At 49.1% G+C, this 21,949-nt stretch overlaps 8 protein-coding genes across 18 annotated transcripts in view; 5 read left to right on the top strand and 3 right to left on the bottom strand.

The window, feature by feature from the left end:
* Nucleotides 1-130: 130 nt before the first annotated feature.
* Nucleotides 131-4,075, top strand: FOIG_02319 (uncharacterized protein). The gene has a single exon (XM_031199588.1). The coding sequence runs from the start codon at nucleotides 2,165-2,167 to the stop codon at nucleotides 2,513-2,515; it is 351 nt and encodes a 116-aa protein (XP_031071625.1). The 5' UTR covers nucleotides 131-2,164; the 3' UTR covers nucleotides 2,516-4,075.
* Nucleotides 4,076-5,294: 1,219 nt separating this feature from the next.
* FOIG_02318 (uncharacterized protein) lies at nucleotides 5,295-8,336 on the bottom strand. 5 transcript variants are annotated; one of them, XM_031199585.1, is made up of 3 exons: nucleotides 6,926-8,317; nucleotides 6,661-6,860; nucleotides 5,295-6,595 (listed from the first exon to the last, which is right to left on the bottom strand). In XM_031199585.1, exon 3 carries the CDS (start codon nucleotides 6,488-6,490, stop codon nucleotides 5,639-5,641), a length of 852 nt encoding a protein of 283 aa, XP_031071622.1. In that variant the 5' UTR covers nucleotides 6,491-6,595; nucleotides 6,661-6,860; nucleotides 6,926-8,317; the 3' UTR covers nucleotides 5,295-5,638. The 5 variants fall into 5 exon arrangements, with proteins under 5 accessions (XP_031071622.1, XP_031071623.1, XP_031071624.1 ...); XM_031199586.1 differs by having other exon boundaries at nucleotides 6,661-6,865; nucleotides 6,926-7,938; XM_031199587.1 differs by having other exon boundaries at nucleotides 6,712-6,865; nucleotides 6,926-7,938.
* Nucleotides 5,436-8,912, top strand: FOIG_02317 (uncharacterized protein). Its single transcript, XM_031199582.1, has 2 exons — nucleotides 5,436-6,914; nucleotides 6,967-8,912. Exons 1-2 carry the CDS (start codon nucleotides 6,793-6,795, stop codon nucleotides 7,994-7,996), a joined length of 1,152 nt encoding a protein of 383 aa, XP_031071619.1. The 5' UTR covers nucleotides 5,436-6,792; the 3' UTR covers nucleotides 7,997-8,912.
* A 599-nt stretch (nucleotides 8,913-9,511) lies between these two features.
* FOIG_02316 (uncharacterized protein) lies at nucleotides 9,512-14,739 on the top strand. Its single transcript, XM_031199581.1, has 2 exons — nucleotides 9,512-12,476; nucleotides 12,528-14,739. Exons 1-2 carry the CDS (start codon nucleotides 10,585-10,587, stop codon nucleotides 12,850-12,852), a joined length of 2,217 nt encoding a protein of 738 aa, XP_031071618.1. The 5' UTR covers nucleotides 9,512-10,584; the 3' UTR covers nucleotides 12,853-14,739.
* FOIG_02315 (aspartate-semialdehyde dehydrogenase) lies at nucleotides 9,673-14,823 on the bottom strand. Of its 4 annotated transcripts, XM_031199580.1 has the most exons (4): nucleotides 14,580-14,823; nucleotides 14,220-14,474; nucleotides 13,420-14,160; nucleotides 9,673-13,367 (listed from the first exon to the last, which is right to left on the bottom strand). In XM_031199580.1, exons 1-4 carry the CDS (start codon nucleotides 14,608-14,610, stop codon nucleotides 13,300-13,302), a joined length of 1,095 nt encoding a protein of 364 aa, XP_031071617.1. In that variant the 5' UTR covers nucleotides 14,611-14,823; the 3' UTR covers nucleotides 9,673-13,299. The 4 variants fall into 4 exon arrangements, with proteins under 4 accessions (XP_031071617.1, XP_031071616.1, XP_031071615.1 ...); XM_031199579.1 differs by having other exon boundaries at nucleotides 14,220-14,767; XM_031199578.1 differs by having other exon boundaries at nucleotides 9,673-14,160; nucleotides 14,580-14,764.
* Nucleotides 14,824-14,859: 36 nt separating this feature from the next.
* On the bottom strand, nucleotides 14,860-16,987 carry FOIG_02314 (uncharacterized protein). 4 transcript variants are annotated; one of them, XM_031199573.1, is made up of 4 exons: nucleotides 16,392-16,987; nucleotides 16,177-16,276; nucleotides 15,465-16,010; nucleotides 14,860-15,415 (listed from the first exon to the last, which is right to left on the bottom strand). In XM_031199573.1, exons 1-4 carry the CDS (start codon nucleotides 16,503-16,505, stop codon nucleotides 15,207-15,209), a joined length of 969 nt encoding a protein of 322 aa, XP_031071610.1. In that variant the 5' UTR covers nucleotides 16,506-16,987; the 3' UTR covers nucleotides 14,860-15,206. The 4 variants fall into 4 exon arrangements, with proteins under 4 accessions (XP_031071610.1, XP_031071612.1, XP_031071611.1 ...); XM_031199575.1 differs by having other exon boundaries at nucleotides 16,177-16,916; XM_031199574.1 differs by having other exon boundaries at nucleotides 14,860-16,010; nucleotides 16,392-16,916.
* A 456-nt stretch (nucleotides 16,988-17,443) lies between these two features.
* Nucleotides 17,444-19,039, top strand: FOIG_02313 (uncharacterized protein). The gene is made up of 3 exons (XM_031199572.1): nucleotides 17,444-17,768; nucleotides 17,823-18,482; nucleotides 18,546-19,039. The coding sequence occupies exons 1-3, from the start codon at nucleotides 17,696-17,698 to the stop codon at nucleotides 18,725-18,727; spliced, it is 915 nt and encodes a 304-aa protein (XP_031071609.1). The 5' UTR covers nucleotides 17,444-17,695; the 3' UTR covers nucleotides 18,728-19,039.
* Nucleotides 19,040-19,838: 799 nt separating this feature from the next.
* Nucleotides 19,839-21,949, top strand: part of FOIG_02312 (uncharacterized protein) — a 3,318-nt gene continuing 1,207 nt past the window's right edge. Inside the window, exons 1-5 of the mRNA XM_031199571.1 lie at nucleotides 19,839-21,038; nucleotides 21,087-21,172; nucleotides 21,223-21,741; nucleotides 21,778-21,789; nucleotides 21,820-21,879. Coding sequence (XP_031071608.1) covers nucleotides 20,668-21,038; nucleotides 21,087-21,172; nucleotides 21,223-21,741; nucleotides 21,778-21,789; nucleotides 21,820-21,879 — 1,048 coding nt within the window. The 5' untranslated portion in view covers nucleotides 19,839-20,667. The remainder of the gene's footprint in view (nucleotides 21,039-21,086; nucleotides 21,173-21,222; nucleotides 21,742-21,777; nucleotides 21,790-21,819; nucleotides 21,880-21,949) is intronic.

Below are 21,949 nucleotides of genomic sequence, written 5' to 3'. Positions count from 1 at the left end.
CTCTCTCTCTCTCTCTCTCTCTCTGCTTATTTGGTGCTAGCACGGAAACCCGGAGCTAAGGCGCAGAGCCTTGGGAATCTCTATTGAGAAAGATGCACGTTGAGCCGTAAATCCGGCAGAGCTGTAATGTGCCGGTGACCAACGGCCAATGACCCGTAGACTCGCATTCCCCTTTTGTGCTAGATATTAACGTTAGTCCCCATGGGCATAAGAGTCATCATCCATCATCTGCAGTCCCACGAGGGAAGTCTCTGCGTGATTGGCTGCTTTGGTGTATCCTATTGAGGCTGCTGGGTACGGTAGACGACGAGGTGGATATGATTGGAAATTTGACGATACTGCTTACAATAGCAGAACATCTAGAAATTCGACTGTACGTACATTGTACGGATACTGCGCGAGGTAGTGTCGAAAAGACTGCCAGTCTGGGTATAAGATCCATTGGGTTAAGGGGCGGCCGAATTGATGACTTATTAGCTACGGGTTGAGTAATACACGCGCGAGACGGGCTGATATGAATTCCGCTGGCGCCCTTTTACTGAACTAGGCGTACTGTCCACGGATACCGCTGCGGGTATTTGGCTTGTCACAGAGCAACAAAAACGCCATTCGAACAAGGTTAGGAATGTGTGTCACCCAGTGTCAGCCCTAAGTTAAGGTGCAGTTGGTGATGCGATGTGCTGTTGGGCGGGCGACCAAGGCCCGTGTCGGACCAAACAACGGACGAAACAGACAGACATTTGAAGCTGACGCTTACTGATGATGCCGCCCTCTAGTGGCATTTATTACAAGACGAGCTCATCCTGCACTGAGTGACTGGACTGCACTTGACTGCAAGCGAGTGCCCCAACATACGACAGCATCATCATGATTACACACCAACACCATCCATTGATTGCTACAGTAGCAAAAGGCAGTGAGTGGGACTGTACCACAACAAACAGTGAACAAACTTTATTATGGGAGGAGCAATATCATTGACAGACAGTCAACTCAATAGTTAACAAGGTTGTTCATGGCGTCAAGAATCCTTGTTAAGAGCGAAAATAGTCAGGAGGTGTCTTTCTTGTTCAGAATCTGTCATGTTTGCGTTTCGCGGTGCGGACTGATTTGATTGTCCGCGGGGCACTTGGGGCTCCGCGGATGCGGACTGCGGAGTTGGAGATCCAACCTCGCATTCACCCCGTCTCATCTCAGACTCTCAGACTCAGAGTCTGAGACTCAGAAAATCAGAAACAGACCAAAAAGAAAAATGGGGGGTCAAACTGGGGTCCGGCTTTCGGGCTTTTGCTACCCTCCGGCTGCTGTGGGGTTAACGGACGGTGACGGCCTCGGCCAACAGGCGGGTTAGGGTTGGGATGGGATATGAATGGAGAAAAGGGAGCTGGATGATAAGGGGTAAGAGACATTCGATTCACATCATACCAGACAGATCACATCAGATCAGGTCAGAGGTGTGTCGCTTGAGACTTAGGACTGTTTGCCTTTTGGGGATAATGCTTTGTGTGGTAGATTCAGGGTTTGACCTCGTTCTTGTTCGGCGATGACTCTTTGGAGAAATCTTTGCGCGATCCCGATCGAGTAGATCAGATTGCGCTACGCCTTGCGTCTTTGCCTTTGCCTTTGCCTTTGCCTTTGCCTTTCTTTGTCTTGGACTTGAGCATTGAGTTTCAACCATCAGGTAACGTTCGTAAACTAAGCGAATTGCGTGGGATGAATCAGGTGTCGATCGATACAGCTACATTCTTCGCAAAGCTCGTTTATTATTAGTCTTTACTACGTTAGTTTCTACTCGAGAAGTCAATCATGATCTCACACCCAATGCGGAACGACTGCCCAATGCGTCTCAATGATCTGAGGCTGAGGGAATATTCGAGTTCTCTTTCGAGATACGCGTTTTCGCATAGTCGCATTGTGACATTGGGGATGCGATGCAAAATCACAGAAAATCACATAAAAGGTCACATGTGTGGGCCTCGCTCGTTACGGCACACGCGGTGCAGATGTGGGGCCGGGATGCGGGAGCGGCGGGCAAGCATAACTCCCGTGCCGCACATGGCAAGAGCGATGCGATGCGAAGCGAAGCGATGTGATAGCGATAGCGAGAACGATATGGGAGGGTTTCAGTGATGGACATACAAGATGCATTATACGTACCAGCAACATGTTCAATTCTCAGCATGTTTATACCTTGAGGCCAGATCAACTCCAATATACGTACCTAGTAATCATGCCGACTGTGCACTCAACCTTGATGATTCACAACCAGGGTTTCACACAGATCGGCACCTCAAACCAACATTTTCAACTTCATTTTCGTATGTACGCATGCATGTTCAACACCGAGTCCAAGCCTCGTCCAATACATACAATACCGGTACTCACCCTCACCTCACGTTACACCCGCAAGGTCCCTGTCATATTGAACCACAATCGTTCAACTCTTCCAATGATTCCCACCAGTTTCCGAACACACCCCGCAGCTAAACTCGTTCTCAAACATGGCAAGGCATAGCATCCATCGTTTAACGTTAACTCAAGCCAAGTCTCTCATTTCCCTGACAGAGAGGCTCAGACCGCCCGTCCACGTATCACCACGACAGCCAAGGCACTTGGGGGAAAACTCTACCAAGCAAATACGCCGGACTACGCAGGTAGAGGCCGTATTCGACCCCCCGATGAATCAGCGGGTGCGCGCTACATGCAACCCGTTTTGGGTAAACCCATTCGACCAACCAGGGTCGTCCTGATCCCCTGTCTGAAGTAAGTAAGCTCCGGTCAAGGTCAAGCTGTGCTGTGTCGAGAGGGCGCACCCACGCACGTGCATGAAATGGACTCAAGAACCCGAGATACGAAATCCCCTCCCAAACTCTGTTTACATGGAACAACCCGAGAATGAGAGGCAGCCAAGCCTTGGGAACATGTCTGGTCTTTTGGCGGCCCTGGCCTTGGCCTTGGCTCGGTCAATGTTCCCCCTCGGTCTTGGCTGTGGCTATGGAGGTTGCTGAACCCTTGAGCGACAAAATAATAGCGACAGCTTGTTAGACGGACGCCTTCTGATTATCGGGTCCCGGCGTTTGAAAGTCAGTGTCGCACAGTTGATTTGCCCGTAAAAACGCATTGCGTATGCGGGTCGGGCTTTGCTATTCTCCGCGTAAACATTTTGCATCCTCTGAAACTCTCTCATGGATAAAATGAGTACGCGTATTGGTTTTAGTGACTGACAAGGCTTCAAATTGTGGCCGAGCATATTCAAGTCGAACCATCTGATGTTGACTGACTGCAACTATTCCTATGCCTTGCTCATCAAAGCACTCATCGAGTTGAACTGTACCTATTAATGTTTCTTACCACCATGTTCGCTTAGTAGGCATTGGATATGACAAGATACCCTCAAAACCTAGCTTCATAAACCCCGTAGATCTAGTGCTGACTTGATCTGCTGGCAAAGTCTGGAACCCAATCAGAAAATAGGATCTACGCTACATGTATTTATTACTACATGATATCAATGTCATGCTTGTAAGCCCTCATGTCAGCCATGTTGAGCTGGCGCCAACACTGCAATTGTATTACTTTTCTTGTCCCCTGTTAGTAGAGTCGGCCAACAGATAGGAGATTTATTGATATTCAACTTTGAGTGGAGCCCGAGTGAGCATATGTATCCGAGAAATGTCCCAACAAGGAATGGATTTCGAGTTGTCAAGAGAAGAAGCATGAAATTCGCCTATTCTACTGTCATGGTTCTAGGCCCTTAGATGAGATGCTCCCTTATCTTATGAAACGACACAGTCAGGAACATATCCACCACGGCGATAGTGAGATCAAGAACTCCTAGCATGAACCTCTGTTGTGTATCTAGACATTATACAGAGAGGCGTTGATTTAGTGGTGTATCCTCGCTGGTGCACAACATAATGATCTCGGTAAGATTTCACAAAGAGGGAGTATACATAGCCCATAGGAGAACCAAAAAATAGTACGATATCGTACTGAATTGAGGGTTGAGATCATAATCCAAGTTCCGGGTGAGAGGTCTACTTGATCAAGGTAAGAGATGGGACTTTGCTGAAACATCTTGTGTCTTGCTGATGACTCTACTTTGGCACTTCACTCCCACTCAGCCCGTCTCTTTCCTCATGTCCAGTACTCTACATACTCCGACTACAGCTATAGAGGAGGCATGAATGCTTTCAAAGTCCGCTTAAAGTCTTTGATGCTATCGATGTTTTCCTGATATTGGAAGGACTGTTCGTTTACTAGCCGAGGAACTCTCATAGACTCAAGGATCGAGATTGAAGGCACTCGGAGTAGGGTATTTATTCCTATTGATAATGAAAATCTCGGTATTCTCGAGATAGAGCTCACAGTACGCCACCATACTATATCACTACCATAGACCAGTATCCTTATATTCTTATCTAAAGCGCAATACTGTTACAGCATCTGGCATTATTTCCTTAGCTTGCAAGAATAATCTCTCCATTTAAGAGAGTCAGGGTTGATGCAAAGCTAAATGATATCTGTAAATACTTCCTGGCTGGCTACGTATAGGTAACTGTTATCGAAGGGACTAGACTGTCATGATCGAGAAGGGGCCGAGTTCAAACTAAAATCGGCATTTCTACACCTGCTGGGTTAGAAATAGATGCCCTAGTATAGCGCTTTATTGAGATACACTTATAGCTCCGTTGGTAGTCAAATGGGAAGATGCCTTTTCAGACTTGGTGGCCACCTCTATGAATTCGACACTCAGCTGGAAGACGACAATCCTCAACCTGATTCGCCAGAAGAAGACAGTATCACTTATATGATATTACCTTGCAGGATCTTATTTATTTACAAGCACCAAAATAGTTACAACAGCCGTCCTGCTAGTAGAGGTAGTTGTTAACCTCACGTACCTCAAACAGTCATTGACTTGCGTCTATATTCATTAAAGAAAGTTGTCACTAGCATTTCAAGATGCCCTACATGTACGAAATATGGAACTTGCTGTCTTCCTCATCAACGAGCAACTAACTTTGCCATATATCGTTTGTTGTTATGCCTGGGAATGACAAACTTTCACCATCATCTGTGGCTGTGTGCATGTAGGGCTCAGGAGTATCAAGAACCAATCTTAGGCTTCTAAGCTACCTGTAGAGCCAGTAGACAGCATGTTGAGAGCGACTCAAGGTATTATATAGAGACATTTCAAATATGTCCACGTTGTAAAATTGAGCATATGGGTCTGGGTTCTAGGAACATACTTGTCTTGAAGGGTAGATCACAAGAGTTTGAATCCATAGCACCGTTATATTGAAGCATGATAGTTTTCAAGAAAGCACCTCAATTTCTAATGGGAGTGTAGTTCCGGTATGGTTGACTACATGATACTGTAAAAACCTGATCGAGGCTTCACGCTAAAGGCACCTGTTTGCATCAGTGCATGTCGCAAGTTACATTGTATACAGTCGCAGAGAACGTGCCGTAGAATTTCGACATTAAATGATGAAAAGAGCCACCCTGCCAAGGCAATAACAAGGGCCAGGTAGCATCAAAAATGCTAAACGCCCCTACCCCTATTCCGTGTCCCATATGCTCACAACGCTGACCCTATCGTGATATCTCATATCTTCATTCATGTTCGCATCTCTTAATTCTTGATATCCAAAACTTGTGTCAACACACCCTCGCTCGCTCTCCACCAGCGAGCTCTCTCCTCCAGGTCATCCGCTGCACCACCCAAAGCGGCCTCCTTTCTCCTCCTCGCCTCACGCGCAGCAGTCGCGCTATTTTGGCGCTTGTTCTCAAGAGGCTGCAGTTCAACACGAAGTCTTTCAGCCTCCTTTCTCTTCCGAGGGACCTTGGCTTGTAAGGACTCCAGCTCTCGCGCGAGTTCCTGCTGTTCGAGCTTGCGTTGGTTGACAAGATCCTGAGTTTTGGCTAGAGGCAGATTCATGCTGGGGGCGGATCCTTCTGGGGTCTCTAGTTCTGTGCGTAATTTTTCAATTCGCATTTCCAAATCCTCGATCTTTGTAGGCATCTCACGCAGCTTTGCCGATTCAAGTTGCACATTCTCGTACTTCTGGCTAAGCTCGATACCTCTCCTCTCAAGATCTGCCACCATATCCGCCACTTCTGTCTTTAGCTCTTTGAGTTGCTTCTTGGCAACGGCGTTTTCCTTTTCAAGCTCCAGATTCTCTTCCATTGTGACAATCATTGGTGGGTCGCCGACAATGGCTCGGATGAACTTTTCCTTTGTGACTTGTTGCACATATGAAAAGCGCAGTTTGGCGAAGAGTTCCTTATAGTGTGCTAGATCGGCTGTTAGGCCTGCGGGAGTTGGCGCGTCAAAGGCTGAATTTGATGCATCTGATGTTCGTTGCCGGGCATCTTGAGGCCTTGAGCTTGAGATGGGTTCACTTAGTTTTATAATTGAGATTTCTTGTGATGACTGAAGTTTGTTCAGGGTTTCAAGAACCTTTTCTGGGTTTGGCTGACTCATTATGAGTAGAGGACGGGAATACCGTGACACAATAAGACCAATTATTAGGTTCGTGATAGAAAGTTGATTGTGTTTAGTTGGACGCGGATATGTTTACTTCGAAACCTAATTTGGGTTAGTGGAATACCGTTTGGGCCACAGGCGGTGTGGAGGGGCAGAAGACTGCTGACATCAATGCATAGCACTTCTAGCCAAACACAAGAGTTGCAACCTCAACTTACAACCTCTTTTTGGCGCAATTTCGGGGCGATATACATATCTTGCGACTGGCGCGTCTCCTGAGCTCTCGAACCCGATCAACGATGTCAAAGAACGACGAAATTTTAACCGATGATTATGTTGCGGACCTCTTGGCGCAAGAGGCAAGCGACTGCTCTCTCAAATATTCAGCCATGGGTATGGAAGCATATCGCACGAATAAGAAGTAATACATACACCCACCAATTCTGGCAAGTCTGTTGCTGACGTGGCTTCAGACCTGCGAATATGATGAAACCCAACACCCGATTTCTACGACACATTATAAAGGATACCGACAATCACAACAAGGCGCTGCTAGCCAAAGAGGCCGCCGAGTCCAAGGCACGGCTCAAGGATCTCGAGCGCACGGAAGAAATCAAGCGGCGCAAGACAAACCCGAGTGTCCATGATATTCGACGGCGCCAGATGGGCGATATTCATGCCATCCTAGGCGGCAAGAAACGACCAAGAAATGAAGATGAGGCTGGGCCTTCTTCAAGGAGAAATTCGCAACGTACCGACAAGGATCGAAAGCAGGAACGCGAACATGACCAGAAATCAGACGACCTTTTTACAGATAAACGCAGCGAGCGGCGGCGACAGGGTCGACTGTCGCGCGACGATCGTCGCGGTAAGACTGACGATGAATCGAGACGGTCGGATAGGTCACGAAGGGATCACAGACGGCGCGATAGATCACGGAGCAGAGACAGAGCTTCCGAAGAAGAAGGGCATCATCGTCGCAGTCATAAACGGAGAGACAGGTCTAGATCACCTTCAAGCCGACGACGGTCTCGATCGCCCAGGGAATCTAGGAGTTGGCATCGACATCGATTGCCTCTGGAAAAGAATGAGGACCGCAAGCGGAAGAAAGAGGAAGAAGAGGGATCGGATGCCATGGAAGATCTGATGGGACCCGCACCGCCCCCGAAATACCGGGGTCGAGGAACAGTGGGAGGGTCCTCGGGTATCGATCGACGGTTTTCAGACACATACGATCCCAAGACTGACATACAAATGGATGAAGATGAGGTTGGCAATGACTGGGATGATGCTGTTGAGGCGTTTAGAGACCGCCAAAAGCTGCGACAAAATCAGGAGCAACGTCTAAAAGACGCCGGTTTTGCAGACGAGCAAATACAGCGTGCGAGTGGTGCAGATGAAAAGTCTGCGGAAAGTGTGCAATGGTCCAAGGCTGGGGAGAAGAGGGCTTGGGATGTTGGCAAGGTGATCGGGTCAGACGGAGTGGCCCAGCCAGAAGTTTAGGTGAGCGTGGGTACGACCAACAGACTGGATCGAGTTTATGAGCCGAGACAATGATGATTGGATATAGCGTAACATTCACTGCCTTGTTTTGAGGGATTGCTTTGGGCGGGTTGATCAGGGAGACAACGACCTTTTGGATAAACATGGACGTACAGCGGAGTTCAAATAGACGCATTGGAAATAGGACACGCGCGTACTAATGAAAAGGCTAGACGAATGTCACAACGAAGCCTCCACTATAGCCCAAACCGGTGCTATTAAGGCAGAATCACAAGTCACTGAAGTCAGTACCTATGTACAGACGCACGGATAGAATCACAATACAATCAGAATTACAAAACTGAATTCGGTGCCTGGATCCGGGCAAGCCAGAAGTGGCATGGATCAAAAACGCCATGTTTGACCAGATCGCGGTGGTGGCACAATTACACGTCCGGTTCTGGCAATCCCTAACTTTGAGGCTGGATAGCGGTAACGCCGATGAAGCGATGCCCAAGCCCGACAATCACAAGTCATTAATTTAACTTGAATACAAGCTTAAACTTGATTTAAAGATACAATCGAGGATGAGGTTATCCCTTTTGCCCAAGGGATTGTTGATCTCAACCTCAAGCAGCCCCTTCAGCCCTTTAGCCCTTTGGATAGGGAGAAGTGACGAACAAACAAGGCCAAAAAGCTTGGTCGACGCACGTCCAAGGGAATCAATCAATAATGGATCTATTTTAAGGTCAACCAAACGAAACGTGGACCTGCATCTGCAGACCCGTTACGTTGCCGAGGCAGGGCAGGGTTAGATTTAGATCAGGTACGAGAGAGGGATCTTTGTTCAGGCCGTCTTTATACGAGCTTGATTGGTGTATTCGTATCTTGTGTTGTGCAAGCACTTTTGAGGGTCGATCATTGGAGGTAGCGTAATATGAATGGATGGCTCCGCGGGCCTCCGCAGTCCGCCGTTAGAACCCTAGATACGGAGAACACAGCTGAAGGCTTAGACTTGGTCACTGTGTCTGATTGAAGGGACTCACCTGACGCTCTCACGCGTCAGAAGCTAAAAAGTTGTTAACATTATTAGCCAAGAAGAGAAAAGAGGCTCCTAGAAACAACCACATCATCTCGTCTCATGCACGGAGCATAGAGAATGGAGAATGGACGTAGCCGACCGTTTCACCGACAGCAAAACAAAACACGCGACTTTGTCAACACACTACGACGCTGCACCTGTGCCTAGAGCATGTAGGTTTCTGTTCCTAGCGAGCAAAGTCAATAAACCAAAAATTGTTGGTTTGTTGCACAGCAACTCGTCCAAGGCTTTGCAGCCTCGAGTCACGAGTTTACGGTTGCGGTAGATGCTCAGGAACAAGATGATGGACTTTGAGGCGTCAAGTCTACCCCGAATATTTACTAACTTGGAGCTTAGCTCTGGATATGAGTAGAGTAGCTTGCGCTAGAGAGTGGAGGCTGTTTCGTGACGTGACGTGACCACCAGAAGAACAGAACAGAGACCAGACAGAGCCAAAGAGACCCTGGTTTTGAAGGGCGCCTGATCATGACAGGGGCCCACGGGAGTTGTCCAGCTGAGTTGGTATCTGTTTATGGCTTTATGTGTATGCTAGCCACGACTTGAACCCTCGAGTCCGAGTTGGGTTAAAAATGTAACCAAATAACACAAGCTCTTATCTCTCTCTTAATCTGATCAACTGATTCTGAGACGTTGTTGGGTGGCCCCCCAGCAATAGCCAAGGAAAGCTCTCTTGAAGTCTAGAAGCCAAAGATAGGTACCTTCAAATGACAGGGGTCGAGGTGCCAGTTACAGCGCTCACAGCTCTAGCCTCCAGGTCACCCCCGCCCAGAAACCTCCACTTACGGCACCATGCCGCGTGCGTCTCTTTGTCCCTCCCCCTCTCATCAGCCATTGCCCATTGCCATGCCATGCCATGTCATGGATTTGAATGCATTGTCTTTTGTCGTCACTAACACACAGAGAGAATTGGTCATCTTTGTAACTTTATGATCTGCTCTTTTCCCACTCCCATCGCCAAGACGAGAGTTTTCAGACGCTTTTTCTTTTTCCTTTGTGAGATCTATCACTGAACTGATTTGACTTTGCAGTCAGCCACACTGACATCAACTTTCCTTATACTCACGTCGTTTGCCTGGCAACTGATACTGGCCTTCCTCTGGCTCTTCTTGCTACTCGAGTCTCTCATAAAGCCCTGACCTAGGCCATGTCATAGTTTCTCTCTCTCTCTCACGTTTCCCTCGTCTCCGCGTACCACCATCGGAGCTTCACTTCCTTTCTCTTCCTCCTCTTCTCCAAAAACAAAAAGAGAGTGACTAACCAACGGATGATCGGCCTAGACCAAAGGTGACGTCTTTGGTTTATGTGACTTGTATATCTCCGAGTGACCCCAAGCCCAAACCCAAACCGAACCCAAGGTCACCTCACTCACACCTCAGCTCACCAACACCAACCTCTCGTTCTCTCTCTTTTATCCTCCTCCTCCTCCTCCTCCTTCCTTCTCTCTCTCCCATACTCTTCTCCATTTACCTTTTTTTGGAGAATTTTTGTTTTTGTACAGTCGCTCAAGATGCGTCCTCCGCGCGTTTTTGTTCTTATACTCTTTATCGCAGCGTCTCTCCTCCTCTTCTGTCGCGCTATATCATCCTCGCTTCGTACCGCATACGCCGATTACCCCGCTGGTAACTTCAGGTCCAGACAAAAGACTGACTCCAAGTCGTCTCAGTCTCGGTCGCATGGTGATGATTCAGAAAAGTCTCCAAAGTCCGTTTGGAACTCCATGTACTACAACACCCCATTTTCATTATTTCCACCAAATGCTGCCATCAGCTTGACCGACGACAACAGCACTTCCTTTGCCGCCCGTCCCGCCGCTTTTGGTCCCAAGCTCGCTATGCGAGGTCTAAGTGGTCAGTTATGGGTGGGCAGTGGTTTCGCAGAGGATGCTCTTATACACGGTACCGGCGAATTGGGCTGCAGCGACACACCAGGATGGAACGAGAGAGCAGAGGCCATTGCTCTGCACAAGGCCTTGAGGGCTGCTGTCCCTTCTATTTCGACTTCCAGGTCCAGCACTTCTGTCCGTGCTAAGCGAAGCCGAGTCGTTATCCCCAACGCTGGCAATGGTCACACCACCTCCAGCCATGTCTCTGTCATGCATGACCATTCCGAAATCGACGGCAAAGTGGCGCTACTAATGCGAGGCGGTTGCGGTTTTCTCGACAAAGTAATGTGGGCGCAGCGAAGAGGCGCTCTCGCCGTCATTGTTGGCGATAACCAGAAAGGCGGCCCTCTTATTCAGATGTTTGCGCATGGCCCTGAAGTTGATAATGTCACCATCCCATCCGTCTTCACTGCTCGCACGACCGCGCAGCTGCTGTCTGCGCTAACGCAACCAGGGAGCTTCATTGAAGATACATTAGACAACCAAGGCAATCCTGTTCTTAGAGTTCAAAGAGGTCCCAAGTCGAGGAAGCACAGTAAACAAGGCGTCAAGTCCACGGTTACCGCCTCGACCCACGATAGACGATCTGCCGACGACAGCCACAGCCAAATTGAAGAACGATCTACCAAACCAACTAATAAAAAGCGAAAGACAGCGCTGAGATATTCCAGGAAAACATTCACCAAGAAAAACAAGGCTGTCAGAGGGTCACCCAAAGAAATTCGAAGCCCCCTCTTATCTGAGGATAACTACGACGATTGGAAGCATCCTGAATCCAGAAGGTTTAAGCCTGTTATTCCATCAAAGACTTCCCTTGTTCGCGATCGCACAAGCGACGACGATCCTGAACCCGATGAGGAAGAAATTCTGGTTGAATTCTTGACAGAAGATGAGGATAACGTGCTCGACTTTTCCCACGAACGCAGCGAAGAGGGACATGACGAGCCCGGTAAAGCTGACGATGACGCACACGATGGACTTTGGGTCACCATCACTCCCACGAGTAATGCTAGCCCGTTTTTCGATACGCTTCTCGTACTGGTCGTCAGCCCGCTAGTCACTCTGAGTTTCGTATACGCCCTTTTGATTCTTCGCGCTAGAATCCGCCGAAGGCGCTGGAGAGCCCCAAAGTCAGTCGTTGAACGCCTACCCGTGCGCACCTTCCACACAGTCGCTCCCTCGCCGCCTTTGACACCGAGAACTCCTTCACCGTCCGCTCCGACACCAACCACTCCTCTACTACAGGAATCTCCCTCACGGGCACGACCTCGGTCGAGGGGCTCAGCGGGTACTCCTGAAGAAGAAACGCGATCCAGTGACGCCATATCAACACCTTCAAATCCAACCAGGAACAATGCTCGATCTGAGCGCGAGAAGGGCTCTGGTGGGTTTTCTGCTGAGTGGAAAAAGTACATGGGTCGTCAAGTCGAATGTGTGGTGTGTCTTGAAGAATACGTCGACGGCGTGAGCCAGGTCATGAGCCTCCCGTGCGGTCACGAGTTTCACGTAGAGTGCATGTAAGTGCTCCAAATACATGCTTGCAAGTCTCATTTACTAACAGTCTATAGTACTCCCTGGTTGACGACTCGCCGACGAACTTGCCCCATCTGCAAGGGCGACGTGGTTCGATCTCTTGCTCATGGCTCATCATCTGAGCCGCATTATGAACCATATCGCGACGATGCAAGTGATGACGATGATGACGATGACGATGGAACTATTGCGGAGGGCTCTGGCTCTCGTTCTGATGACCGTGAATCCGATCTTGAACAAGGGTTGCTTACCAACGAAACCCGAACTTCGCGATGGAGTCGACACGATGGTTGGCTCAGTATTTTCTCCAGTGGCCTTGGCAGGGCAAGGTCCCCCTCTCCCGAGGATCGTAGCCGATGATGCTACAGATACCCTGCTTTATATGGGCGCCGAGCCATATGACATAACGTTTTGTTTGTATACCTTTGGAGTTTTCTGGTTATTATTTGGCGCAATGGATGGATAGCTAGCGCACTGGGATACAGAGCACAGCATGGATTACTGGGACTTTAGAATATCACATATTTGAATTTGGTTATAGTCAATGGATCGCGCAATGATTGGTGTCACGACACTTGCGCTGGGGTAGGAATAGATATGGTATACCCTCATGGTCGGCTGTTGCATGTACTTTACGGACCATCATGAATAAATAGCAATTCACATCGCTTCTTAGTTTTCCTGTTGTTTTGTGAGGTTACATATTTGCAGGGATTGAGATAATGCTGAACGCCAAACAAATACCATTGTCTATTTTTATCTTTATATAACCGAATTGTTTTTTAAAATCCCCTGTACCCTGTACCTTCAGATGTATCCCTTGAGAATGGCGGCCTCTGCGTTCAATATCGACGAACCAGCAGCACCAATAACGGCTGGAACAGTCAGTCTGAGATAAGTCCTCAGAGGGGAAGTTGTAAGACTCACTGTTATGGCTCAGGGCAGTAAACTTAATGTCAAAAATGCCAGCCTCATCCTCGCGAACACGGCCGACGCTGACAGTGTATCCACGGCCAAGGTCACGGTCCAGACGGGGCTGAGGACGATCAGGCTCATCGTCGCCAAAGACCTTGATAGCAGGCTCAGGTGCAGAAGGGCATCCGAGGGCTTGAGCCTCACTCTTGTAATCTCGGAGAGCCTTGCGAACCTCCTCAGCTGAAGGAGCAGGCTTGCGCTCGAAGCTCAAGCTAACACATGCAGTGTGGCCGTCCATGACTGGAACACGGTTGCAAGTGGCAGAGACACGAAGCCCCTCTTGCTCAATGAAAGCAGTTCCCTTGTCGTCAATGCGACCGAGAATCTTGCGGGCCTCAGTCTCGAGCTTGTCCTCCTCGCCAGAGATGAAGGGGACAATGTTATCGATGATGTCCATGCTGGAGACTCCAGGGTAACCGGCACCAGAAACGGCCTGCAGAGTAACAATGGAGACGGTAGAGATAGGTCCGAAAGCGGCTTGGAGAGCGGCGAAGGGAATAACGAGACCAATGACAGCGCAGTTGGAGTTGCACACGAGGAAACCCTTGTTGAGAGAGCGAACAGAGCGCTGATGAGGGATGAGGTCGAGATGGGGGAGGTTGACGGTGGGAACGACGAGAGGCACGAGAGGATCGCGACGGTAGTTCTTTGCGTTAGAGAAGACAGGAATATCGGCCTTGATGAACTCGAGCTCTGTAGACACATAAAGTTAGTGATCAGTTATTGCTGATACGTGACAGAGAGGGATATACCAATATCGCCAGCGACGTCAGAGTCAAGGCCACTGAAGACAACATCACAGTCCTTGAACTCCTCAGCCTTGCATTCTCTCACAACCATCTCGGCAATATCGCCCATGGGCGCGGCCTGCTTCCATCGGACGGCATCCTTGTACTTCTTGCCGGCAGAGCGAGATGAGGCGCCGATGGCATGGAGGGTGAGGTATGGGTGCTGAGCGAGGAGGAGGATGAAGCGCTGGCCTACAGAGCCAGTGGCGCCGAGAACACCTATATATGAATTAGCATTTGATGTTTGATACGTGTGTAGAGGTGGACATGAGAAGAGATAGTGGTGCGAAATCGGATGGAGGGGGAGTATTGACGGCGACATACCGCACTTCTTGGTAGGGAATTGAGAAGCCATTGTCGGTGTATATATGTTATAGAATCAATGAGAGACTCTTGACGGGGGAGAGGTCAAGAGACTCAGTCAAAGATACGTTGGGAGGTTGCTGATGTTTAAATTTTGGCGTTGAAGCGAGTGAGTCTAATGAAAGTACCGAGTAGTATATAACCCCGCCAAACTTCCGACCCCGTCATCGGAGCTGAGTCGCCGAATTTCAACAAGTGTAACCCCACTATGGCATGAGAATGCTCTCATGCATGGGTCGAGTTTATCGTCGAATTAAAAGCTTCAGTTTTTCAATTGGTCGCATCTAGAACGTTTATTAATGACTGGCAAAACACATTTTAAAAGACTCATTGAACTGATAAGTAAGAAAAACCCTCCGAAGAGTTATAATTCGACCCGAAGCATTATGTCATGCACCTCTATCCCGAGGATGTCCCAGTATTGATTGTGAGCTTGTTCAAGCTTCACCCTTCCTTCATGTAACCAATTTCTCAAATGCAACGCATATGAATGAATGAAACGCCAGTTCATGCACATTAGAACCTCCAAAAACCTCCCTCCGTCCGTCTCAAAACTTGATTGCCATGTCTTGTCTTGTCGATCGCGATTTAAGGTTCAATTGCGCTCTCTCGTTCATCGTTGGAGTAAATTCGGAACTGGACGAAGATGATGAGATCCTCAGCAATGGTGCCCAGAGAGCCAAGCAACCAAGGAAGCGCGTTCAGCAAGTACTTCTTGTCTTGGGAGTAGGCTACCAGGCTGATACCATAAGTGAGGTTTCCGCTCATTGAGAGCATAAAGAAAAGCAATGCGAGACCTGCAGATTATTAGTCTCGTCCATTGACTGCAAGCATGGATCAACATACCCTCGCATGACTTTTCCCGATGGTTCTTGATAATTTGGGGAATTCGAGCACAGAGATAGAGCGCTGCGCTGATGTATCCCAGAATAAGTCCAGCAAGCTCCATTGGGCTCTGGGCCTCCTCAGGCGCGTCGGGGGTACCAGGGTCACCGCTCTCCCAGGCACCGACCTTGTACGAGACAAACCAGCCAGCGAACCCAATGACGTATACAGCGAGCAGGCTCAGGGTGTTGTGAAGCCAAGGCTTGCTATCGGGGGTTTCGTCTTCGCCTGTCACAATCTTCCTCAATGGGTCCATCGAGGACTCGGTATGTGTCGCATGGCGGCGCTGAGACCCAGGGAGGCCAAAAGAAGAGCTGCGTCTACGGGACCCGTTGATCAGAGGAGACTCTTCTGTAGGATCACTTGATCGACGTTCCCCGGCGCGACTCGCTCGGCGGGCATTAAGGGCATTGTAGTAGACGGCCTGGCCGATGAGGACGATATCGGCAATGCAGAAGTATCCTGCCAGGGCAATTGCAGTGGGAGCTAGGTGGGTGAACAAGGCTCCTAGAAAGCAGTTAGCCAAACTGAAAGTTGGCGTGGTGGCAAGCCACTTCTAGCCGACGTCAAATTTTTTGACCAGGGCGTCAGACAATGGCGTAGCAATGGTATTTGTCTCTGTGCTCAAGACAAATTTTGATTTTGGGGGATTTAGGTAGGAATGAGAACTAACCGATGAGATTTGTGATATCGCCCAAGAGCCAGACGACCAGAAAGGCCATGCTGAGGCCATCGGCGCTCTTGGCCTTGTAATTGGCGAACAATTGGGGTAACTGCAGAGCATCGTTAGCCAAGATGGGGGAGAATTAAGGGTCGCGCATGCAATTGAGATCGCGGATGCGAATGCAACACAAGGACGCGCGAATGAGAGAAGAGAGAGGGACGCACGAGGAGACATATCCAAGAGGTCAAGCTGATGCTACCAAAAATGCCCGACAGAGCCAACGTGACCGGTAACGCATGCGCCGCAGCGGCGATTGAGGTTGAAGCCAGCAGCGGCATCGTCGTCGTTTTCGAAGGAGTTGAAGAGGGTAAATCGAGAAGGAGAAGGAGAATGAGAAGAAGTTTAGATAAGGTAGATCAGATCAAGTAGAAGAGGAAGAGGGTGGTGCGACAAAGGTGGGTATCACGAGGGCAGCCAGCTACAAAGAGAGATCGAGTGTAGGAAGCGAGTAAGCAAGTAAATGTAGATCCAATTCCAGAAGAGGTTCTGTTCTGATTCAGAGTTTACTCGAAACCTGGTCAAGATTCAGAGCTTGTTCTTCTGATTGCCGTCTGAAGACAAGAAGGAGTAAGATAGAGCAAAAATATTTCAATAAGCAACAAAGTTTAATGTTCCACGAACAACGTTTAACCATACCAAACCCAAGCAAGGCAAAGCACTGCAGACACAGACTCAGATAAGGAGATCCCCAGGTCAGTCCCGTTGTCGGGTTCAACAGTGGAGGTCTTATCGATCCGTTTGGTAACTGGTCATCGTGTATTGGCCAGTTGAGGAGCGCTTATCGTTCAAAGTGACGCACTGGGCTTGGAGATCTTGTGAGCTAAAATATGGAGAACTCGCAGCCATTCCAAGGCGCGTGAGTCTTTTTGTGTGAGCCTGTCCTGTGAGATGCAGGGTCTATCTTCGATAAGAGGCCGATTGACTCTTATCATGATAGTACTATCCATCCAGTGCAAGCACATATGAACTAAACTCATGGTATTGAGAACTCATGCAGTAACCCCTAGTCTAAATACTTTGCATAACTCTACTGCTTTTATGATAAACCATCAACCTCAGCTCCCCAAACTAGAGCAAATCTCAGCGGCCTCAGCTCCATTCTTCCCAGCCACTTTCAATGTTTCACCGTAGAGCGGCACATGCCCACCATGATTCGCCGTAAGCTTGCCTATCCCGCCTCCAGTAGCTAGACCCCTGACAACTCATGAGCAACTATCGATCGTGCTCCAGGACTAACGTAAACATAGGCAGCCTTAGCCAACCGCTTCGCGCTCAGCTCTCCAGCTTCAAACGCTTTGGTCCAATCTAGAATTCGCCTCTTTCTACTCCGTAACCTTGAGCTTAAGCGTGTTCATCTTTTAACATCTTCACTTCCCTCTTAAAAGTTTGATTCTGTCCCCTTCATTTTGTGACTGATAAACCCACTGCATTCCATAGCTTCAGATCTAGCGACCGCCCTCATTCTGTTATGATGAAGCTCCTCTCAGCTGGCGCGCTGGCTCTTGGCCTCGCTAACTTGCCTGGCACTTTTGCTTGGGGCAGTGAGTTCATTAATTCATCATAAAACAATTGTTTAATAAGCTCACACATCACAGGTCTCGGCCATATCACCACCGCTTACCTCGCCAGTCACTTTGTCGCAAACACCACCGAGGCTCACCTCAAGTATATTCTCTATAATGACGAGGAAGACTACCTCGCAAAAATAGCATCATGGGCCGACTCGATTCGCTACACAGATTGGGGTCGATACACCAAAACCTTTCACTTCATCGACGCTCATGACAGCCCTCCTAACAAGTGTGACGTCGACTTTGAGCGTGATTGCAAGGACGATGGTTGTGTCCTCACCGCCCTCAAGAACTACACCCAGCAATCAGTTGAGCCTCAGTTGCCCTTCTGGCAGCGCAACCAGGCCGCCAAGTTCGTTGTTCACTTTATCGGAGATCTTCACCAGCCTCTACATAACGAAGATGTCGAAAAGGGAGGCAACGGTCTCTCAGTAACGTTTGATGGCCGCACATTCAACCTCCACCACGTCTGGGACAGCTCTATTGCTGAGAAGCTGTTGGGTGGTCTGCACGGCGACCCCTTCAAGCTCGCCAACAACTGGGCCAACCAGCTTGCAGTTGAGATCACAGACGGCAAGTTCGCGGAGGCGAAAGACGCGTGGTTGAAGGATCTAGACTTCAGTGACCCCATCAGCACGGCACTTGCTTGGTCCCGGGAGGCCAATGCGCTCGTCTGCACTCACGGTATGTCGATTACCCCAGCAGCAGCAGCTGTATTCGCAACTCGTCTCTAACATGGATCTACAGTTCTGCCCGAGGGTCCCGATGCCATTGTCGGTCAGGAACTCGGGGGCGAGTACTTTGAAAAGGCTGCCCCTGTCATTGAGGAGCAGGTTGCCAAGGCCGGTTACAGAATGGCTGCCTGGCTGGACAAGATCGTGGAGGCTTACAAGGATGTTGAGCAGAAGCAGATGTCCGAGGAGCTCTGATTTATTGTGTATGTAAATTGGAATGTTCTGGACATTTATGCAGCTGGTAGCTTCTTATGAATGAATGTGGTATGGTCTTTGAGAATGCACCCTTTTTTTTATCATAAACTTGGGCTATTTGATGCTCCGCGATATCTACACGATATCTTCAACAGAGAATGCCAAGACCACGAAATGCCATGTGGAATCAATGCGCCTTGGCCCAGAATTTCAAAACATGACATCATTTCACTTAGGAGAATTGAATGATTCAGGCTCGCTTCGTGATCATGATTCATCCAGTGTCACTCCAAGCCTGAGACGAGTGATCAGTCAACAATTGCTGAAGGATTTTGCAAAAATGCGGATGAAACAGGAACTTTGGGGAAACCGAGAATGTCTTATCGATATTGTAAGCTTAAAATACAATCGTGATACTGAGTGAGATATTGTTACAGGTCCGGTTACAGGGCACTGTTTGGATGCTACCTCGTGGTTGCAACGCCAATGTAGGGCATTCATGCTATTGCTAGTCTGCGACGTATCTGCAACACGCCTCCAACTTGTCTGTCAGTCATGAGAACTGGTTGGATAGAGCTTAGATCTGGGTGAAAAGTCTGGATGAGATTAGACTGAACTCAATATGCCTGAGTTTGTGAGTGTAATAAGTGAAGAATCTTTCTGAATCTCCGATAACCTGTTGACAGTAATTCGTGAGCATATATGGTGATATGATATAGTAGTATAGCTAGGGTTGTTAGTATTGCTCTCTTGGCATTATCAGTTACCTAGGCATTAGAAACAGAACGAATAACCACGCAGATGATAGTGGACGAGCCAGGTCGACAATTACAAAATTCCCCATCCCAGAGAGGGCATCGTCTATTATTCATCAGATTCTCTCGATCTGGCTGATGAGTTTTCCGTTACAGGGCGGACACTCTCCGACACTCGCGCTTAACAATGGTAGTTTCGAGCTTCAGTGGACGAAACGCGCTGTGCTTGGAGTTATAGGCACCCCTGGCAACTAACTGCAGGTACAGGTCAGTGCATACTCTGATTGGCTGCGCAACCAGTTACACAATACCAATTGGGAAGGAGGGGGCACGGGCTGAGACGTCTACAGCCGCATCTCATCTCCAACGTCAACTCCTAACTTGGATCCCTACTATTACATACTCACTCAATCGCCTCTCGGAGATATGACCGTCCGCCAAGATTAGCCAAGCGCTAAGGAAATACACTACACTCGCTCACAATCGACTAACATTCTCCAACGTCCCTGTTACACCACCTGAGAACAATCATCTCGACCTGCCCTGACTAACTGAGAGCCCAGCCCGAACAGGCATCTCTGGACCTCTTGGCCAAGACGTCAGGTCGCGTCTGCCGCTGTCTCATGTTTTCGTTTCTCGGTCTCAGATGTCCTAGGCAGTTAGTGCTGTCACTGTGTTCCACGATGTTCTGTCTTGGTGTTTCTCATCAAGTTTGATCGCTGCCCCCTTGCCTCTCAAGCGAGAGATGGATCTTGGGTACTATTGCTCGCTTCAGCCGTCGTCCATGGCGTTGTGACCCTGAACCGGGCCCCTTCAACCGCCCAGATGCCATCCGGTCTGATGTGCAAGCCCGAGACGTTGAATTGTCTGGGATTGTCATAATGAAAGCCAGCCTCTTTTCTCGGCATCTTCGTTTCCGATCATCATCTCCAGTTTTCCCCGATGCTTTAAACCCTCGTCCCTTCGTCCCAAAATCGTACCATCTTCTCTTCTCTTCAGCTCTGGTAGTGTCTCTTTCTTTCATTCGTTCCTTTGAGACCAAGTTGACTTTACTGTGACCATTCTTTTTTCTTTATTTCGAATTGGTCTGGCACCGTTCGAAAACTTTTATACAACATTGTATTTGCCCTCGGCTTCATTTCCTTTTTCACTTTCTCTCGGCAAGATCAACATAAAGTCATCACAATGCAGGTCAAAGGCGTAATCATTGCTCTTCTGGGCATCTCTGCCATTACAGAAGCTGCTGTTGTCCAAAAACGACACCCCCTGGCTCGCGCTCTCCAACGACGACAATTCGGCGGCGGTCGATTTGGAGGTGGTGGCCGTGGAGGAGGCGGTGGCGGCAACAACGGTGGCCAGGGCAACAATGGCGGAAACAACGGCGGCCAGGGCAATAACGGCGGCAACAATGGCGGCAACAATAATGGCGGCAACAACGGTGGTAATAACGGAGGCGGCGGTGGCGGCGGCAACACTCTGGACGCCAACGCCGTGCAAACTGGTTCGCAGCAAGATGGCAACAACCCCGGATCGGATGAGCAAGCTGCCTCAGCAACGTAGGTCACATCTAACTTTGAGAAAAAACTACCATTAACATGACTTAGGGATAACAACAACTTCATCAACTTCTGTGCTGGTCAGACACTTACCAATGGAGAGCAAAACCGAGACGGCTCATGTAACGGTATTCGTAAGTTTTACGATTCCCTCTTTCCTCTCTACATATACTGACTCCTACAGCTATGGGAAAGATTCCTGGAGCCAACAACATGGTTTCTTCAGTCTTCACATCGCCTCAAAACGGTGACAACGTTGAAGCCAATCAAGACTTTGATATCTCCGTACAGTTTATCAACTTTGCACCTGGCTCGTTCACTAATGCAACAACCACCTACTATTCTGCTCCTCAGGACCTCGACGGTGGTGGTAACATCATCGGCCATACCCACGTCACTGTTCAGGACACTGGCGATAGTCTGAACCCTACTCAGCCTTTGGACCCTCAGCAGTTTGCCTTCTTCAAGGGTATCAACGATGCTGGTAACGGCCAAGGTCTCCTCACCGCCAAGGTTGACGGCGGTCTGCCTGCCGGTAACTACCGTATCTGCAGTATGTCTGCCGCATCCAACCATCAGCCTGTCCTCATGCCTGTTGCTCAGAGAGGAGCACAGGATGACTGCATCCGTATCACCGTCGGAGGTGGCAATGGTGGTAACAACGGTGGTAACAACGGTGGTAACAACGGTGGTAACAATGGTGGTAACAATGGTGGTAACAATGGTGGTAACAACGGAGGTAACAACGGAGGTCAGGGTGGCCAGGGCGGTAACAATGGAGGTCAAGCGGGTGGCCAGAACGGCGGCAACCAAGGTGGCCAAGGCGGTGATCAAAACGGAGGTCAGGGAGGTGATCAGAACGGAGGTCAGGGAGGTGATCAGAACGGAGGCCAAGACGGTGGCCAGAACGG

Source organism: Fusarium odoratissimum (genome assembly GCF_000260195.1).
Source record: "Fusarium odoratissimum NRRL 54006 unplaced genomic scaffold supercont1.2, whole genome shotgun sequence".
Lineage (NCBI taxonomy): Eukaryota > Fungi > Ascomycota > Sordariomycetes > Hypocreales > Nectriaceae > Fusarium > Fusarium odoratissimum.
This window is presented reverse-complemented; position numbering and strand designations above follow the sequence as displayed.

What these genes read in the sequence shown, in the direction of transcription:
- FOIG_02317 (XM_031199582.1), top strand. Translation starts at nt 6,793, where the DNA reads ATGTCAAAGAACGACGAAATTTTAACCGATGATTATGTTGCGGACCTC. An exon ending in GCATATCGCACGAATAAGAA is followed by an intron (nt 6,915 to 6,966) that starts GTAATACATACA and finishes ACGTGGCTTCAG; the next exon opens with ACCTGCGAATATGATGAAAC.
- FOIG_02314 (XM_031199573.1), bottom strand. Translation starts at nt 16,505, where the DNA reads ATGCCGCTGCTGGCTTCAACCTCAATCGCCGCTGCGGCGCATGCGTTA. An exon ending in CCTCTTGGATATGTCTCCTC is followed by an intron (nt 16,277 to 16,391) that starts GTGCGTCCCTCT and finishes GATGCTCTGCAG; the next exon opens with TTACCCCAATTGTTCGCCAA. An exon ending in TCGGGAAAAGTCATGCGAGG is followed by an intron (nt 15,416 to 15,464) that starts GTATGTTGATCC and finishes AATAATCTGCAG; the next exon opens with GTCTCGCATTGCTTTTCTTT.
- FOIG_02315 (XM_031199577.1), bottom strand. Translation starts at nt 14,610, where the DNA reads ATGGCTTCTCAATTCCCTACCAAGAAGTGCGGTATGTCGCCGTCAATA. An exon ending in TGACGTCGCTGGCGATATTG is followed by an intron (nt 14,161 to 14,219) that starts GTATATCCCTCT and finishes ATGTGTCTACAG; the next exon opens with AGCTCGAGTTCATCAAGGCC.
- FOIG_02318 (XM_031199583.1), bottom strand. Translation starts at nt 6,490, where the DNA reads ATGAGTCAGCCAAACCCAGAAAAGGTTCTTGAAACCCTGAACAAACTT.
- FOIG_02313 (XM_031199572.1), top strand. Translation starts at nt 17,696, where the DNA reads ATGATGAAGCTCCTCTCAGCTGGCGCGCTGGCTCTTGGCCTCGCTAAC. An exon ending in TGGCACTTTTGCTTGGGGCA is followed by an intron (nt 17,769 to 17,822) that starts GTGAGTTCATTA and finishes CACACATCACAG; the next exon opens with GTCTCGGCCATATCACCACC. An exon ending in TGCGCTCGTCTGCACTCACG is followed by an intron (nt 18,483 to 18,545) that starts GTATGTCGATTA and finishes ATGGATCTACAG; the next exon opens with TTCTGCCCGAGGGTCCCGAT.
- FOIG_02319 (XM_031199588.1), top strand. Translation starts at nt 2,165, where the DNA reads ATGTTCAATTCTCAGCATGTTTATACCTTGAGGCCAGATCAACTCCAA.
- FOIG_02316 (XM_031199581.1), top strand. Translation starts at nt 10,585, where the DNA reads ATGCGTCCTCCGCGCGTTTTTGTTCTTATACTCTTTATCGCAGCGTCT. An exon ending in GAGTTTCACGTAGAGTGCAT is followed by an intron (nt 12,477 to 12,527) that starts GTAAGTGCTCCA and finishes AACAGTCTATAG; the next exon opens with TACTCCCTGGTTGACGACTC.